At 36.1% G+C, this 4,047-nt stretch overlaps 2 protein-coding genes across 2 annotated transcripts; both read right to left on the reverse strand.

Annotated features, from left to right (window-relative positions):
* Positions 1–767: 767 nt before the first annotated feature.
* Positions 768–1,913, reverse strand: LOC140874388 (protein ANTAGONIST OF LIKE HETEROCHROMATIN PROTEIN 1-like). The gene has a single exon (XM_073277672.1). It carries the CDS (start codon positions 1,800–1,802, stop codon positions 768–770), a length of 1,035 nt encoding a protein of 344 aa, XP_073133773.1. The 5' UTR covers positions 1,803–1,913.
* A 1,036-nt stretch (positions 1,914–2,949) lies between these two features.
* LOC140874389 (uncharacterized) lies at positions 2,950–3,692 on the reverse strand. The gene is made up of 2 exons (XM_073277673.1): positions 3,565–3,692; positions 2,950–3,514 (listed from the first exon to the last, which is right to left on the reverse strand). The coding sequence occupies exons 1-2, from the start codon at positions 3,690–3,692 to the stop codon at positions 2,950–2,952; spliced, it is 693 nt and encodes a 230-aa protein (XP_073133774.1).
* Between the last annotated feature and the right edge of the window lie 355 nt (positions 3,693–4,047).

Here is a 4,047-nt window from a genome sequence, read left to right on the forward strand (position 1 = left end):
ATATATAAATGTATATTTTAAATTTATATACATATATATTATGGCGGGGCGGTTTTGGCCAAACTCGAGACCCGTCCCGGAAATGCTTGTGGACTCGCTTAGGCGGGTCTAAACCCGTCCCGTCGGGGCGGGTTTGATGCGAACCCGACCCATTGTCATCTCTATACAAATGCCGTTTCTAATCCATGTAAAAAAACACACACTCCGTTCTTTGATTTTTTTTTCTCTATTTTTGCACACTACACGATCCAATTAGATAAAGAAATAATGCACGGCTCCTTGATCTGTGACACAGTTTTATGCTTTTTAAAAAAATCTGATTTCTATGTAACCCACGATTCCTTAGCTCGGAGTTAACTTTTCCATGCTACTTTAGTTCTTCGATCAGTAAGAGCATCCACAACCCATTCAATTAATAACACCAATAACACCCTCCGCATCATCAAAAGTCATGGGCACCACTGTTAATAACACATCCTTCTTTTCACCCACAATCCTATTAACATTAACACTCATTATTTATGGGTCTCACATTCCACTCAACATTATAAAACTATTTTATACTAAATAAATTCATTTTCTTTACATTTTATAATATATTTATAATTATAATATTATAATTTAAGTTTTAATTTAATTAATTTTAAAAATAAAAAAATCATTTTAATATATTTATTCAATACACGAAATTATTAAATTCAAATGCAACAATAACTTTTAAAAAATAACAATACAAAGAAATTAAAAATAACAAATACAATATTAATTCACGGATTCATGTTGTTGCAATTCCCCCAGATATGCTCCACTAAGTCCGCGCGAAGTTGGTGATGAACTTGAGTGTCACGTAGCTCTGAATTTGTCCGAAGATAATCCTGGAAGCCTCGGTTGGATCCTAGGATAGGTTGTGCAAGTTCATCCCCTTCATCGTTGTACCAATCTATCACGTGACCTCCTTCATCTTCAATAATCATGTTATGCAAAATAATGCATGCTAACATTATTTGTTTTAACTTTTTCCTATACCAATAGCGAGCTGGGCCTCTGACAATCGCCCATCGAGATTGGAGCACACCAAATGCCCGCTCGACATCTTTTCTTGCAGATTCCTGTCTTTCCTTAAACAACTTTCTCTTGGGATCCTCCGGACAAGGAAAAGCCTTAACGAAAGTAGCCCACTCGGGATATATTCCATATGTTAAATAATAACCTTTCGTATATGTAGTGCCGTTCACCATGAAATTAACCTCCGGCGCATTTCCTTGCAAGACGTTGTTGAAGATTGGAGATTCATATAACACGTTGATATCGTTGCGTGAACCGGCGACCCCAAAGAAGGCATGCCAAATCCACAAGTCATGAGACGCGACCGCCTCTAGCACAATTGTTGGTGACCCATGTCCCCTTGTAAATTGACCTTTCCAAGCAACCGGATAATTTTTCCATTTCCAATGCATACAATCAAGGCTACCCAACATGCCAGGGAAGCCGTGTCTGTCATCATGCATTTGAAGAAGGCGTTGAACATCATCAGCATTTGGTCTTCTTAAGTACCTATGACCAAATATTTCAACCAAGTATTCACAAAACTTGAAAAGACACCTGATGGCAGTGGATTCACCCATACATAAGTACTCATCAAGATGATCTGCAGGGACTCCGTAAGCTAGTTGACGAATCGCAGCGGTGCATTTTTGTAGTGGTGACAACCCTTTTCTTCGCACAGCATCTTCCCTTTGTTGAAAAAACGTCGAATGATTCTCTAAGGCAGTCACTATGCGAAGGAATAACTCTCTTCGCATTCAAAACCATCTTCGAAATATTCCGTCATGATACACCGGGTTTGTAGAGAAATAATCATTGACGAGCCTCTCATGACCGGCTTCACGATTTCTTTGGATGAACCTCCTTCTTCTGCGTGTTTCTCTCCTCTGATATGCTTCCATAACTTGTTGGTGTTGTTGAAGTACCATTAACATCAATTCTTCTACCGGATCATCATCTTGCTCATCGATTTGAACATGTACTTCTTCTTCGCTTGTCGAGCTGGAACTTACCTAGAGCTGTCTGCGGAATGAGACATTTTCGGAGGAAATATGTTGTTGTATATGTGTTTGTGAAAGTTATCTTAGTGAAATGCAAATATCTTAGCACAACGTGTCTATATATAAAGGATATCTTGCAATGACTAGTTTCCAACGGCTATTTTGCAATGATTAGATTCTAACGGCTAGTTTGCAACGGATAGTTTCTAACGACTATTTTGCAACAGATAGTTTAATACATTCATCAACTTTTTCAAATTTTATACTTTAATATATATTCTTTATTTTTATATTATTTTAATAAAAAAAGTCTCAAAAATTGATTATAGTAGACACCTAACGTGGCTTGCATTCTTAGAGAATCCACATAACTTGAACAATCCAACAACTTTAATAATTATAGCAATTCCAACATCTTTTCTTTCCTTTTTCGTTCTATATTTCTTTTATCAAACCCATTTTGCTTCAAAGATAAGATTATTTGCTTAGCACCATCTATTTATATATCTTTGAAAACTATTAATTAACTCAATATGTTTTGAAAATATAATTTTGTTTATTTCGAAAAAAGTTATAAGTTGATTTTATTTGTCTTCATTTAGTTCAATCTAATAAGTCAACTTGTTGGATAATTAGAAATTTGATATTACTACTTTGTAATGACTAGTTTTCAAAGTTGATAAAAATTTTAAATCACGATAATTGGAACCACACTAATTAAACATTATAATCACTCGAAAAGCAAATAATTAAAAATTACAATCACTTGAAACCACAATAATTAAAAATTACAATCACTCGAAAATACTACATTACAATCACTAGAAAATATAATAACTAAACAATACAAATACTTCGAAATGCAATAATTAAACAATACAATCAATCGAAATGAGCAAACAGTTTAGATATTCCAACTCGACCTGATATCCTTGCACAAACATTCATGTATGATAAGTTTCTCAGTAGTCATTTTCGAGGTGTCTTTGTTCAAGATCTCGTACTCCTTCAACCTCAATCGACGATTCTTAGCTTCTGCATTGGACAAGGAAGTTTTTGCCTTAATCTCCTCAACTTCAAGTTGTTTTTGTTTCAGATCGACTTTAGACTTCTTTACGTTTGTGTACTCATTGAACTTTGAAAAAATACTGTCATAGTTTACTGTCAGATCCTCCATGGTCGATTTGAATTTGTCTTTTCCCTTTCTTTTTGTTGTCTTCCTACCCATTGGACGAGTATCTTCGTCATCTATGTCTACGCTCACATTTTGGTTGGAAGATGTGTTGCTTGCTCCTGACTCAGAGGTCCTCATCTTCTTTGTGGCCACAAAGTGATCATCGGATTGTGGAGTAACCATTGGACGATCTTTAACAATTCTCCACACATGCTCGAGGTTGAACGCAACACCATTGTTTTCTTCGCGATATTTTTCATACGCAAACCTCAATATGTCTTCGTCACTGTGACCACTGCGATATAAATTGTAAATACAATTGTAATTTGCGTTGAATCGATTTACCTTCTTCTGGATTGTGTTGTGCCAATGTGATCGTATAACATTATCTTTTCTGCTGTTTGAACCTGCAGGACGATTTTCATTGTAGTAGCTTGAAACACGTCCCCAAAATGCATCTGCCTTCTGGTCATTGCCGATTATTGGATCATCACTGATTGTGACAAAACTTCTCGCCAAGACCTCATCTTCAACCTTTGTCCAAGTCGAACTCTTTCTCGTACCCTCAACATCCGAATCGTTTTTTCTAAATTCACCACCTCGATTGGGGATTCACGATCGAAAAGTTGAGTCTCTGGGACAAAAGTCGAAGATGCAGGTTCAGTCGGCATCGAAGATGAAAAATGCGTACCAGTTGTGTATAGGGTGCCAAATGTTGGAAAAACGTGTTCAGATCAATTAAGAATTAATACCCGGTGCAGCGAAAGTTTAAAAATTTTTATTTTTTGACATGGAACGATTCCATATCATGGGTATCAAAACTTTACG

Source organism: Henckelia pumila, chromosome 1 (assembly GCF_033568475.1).
Source record: "Henckelia pumila isolate YLH828 chromosome 1, ASM3356847v2, whole genome shotgun sequence".
In the NCBI taxonomy this organism is placed as follows: domain Eukaryota; kingdom Viridiplantae; phylum Streptophyta; class Magnoliopsida; order Lamiales; family Gesneriaceae; genus Henckelia; species Henckelia pumila.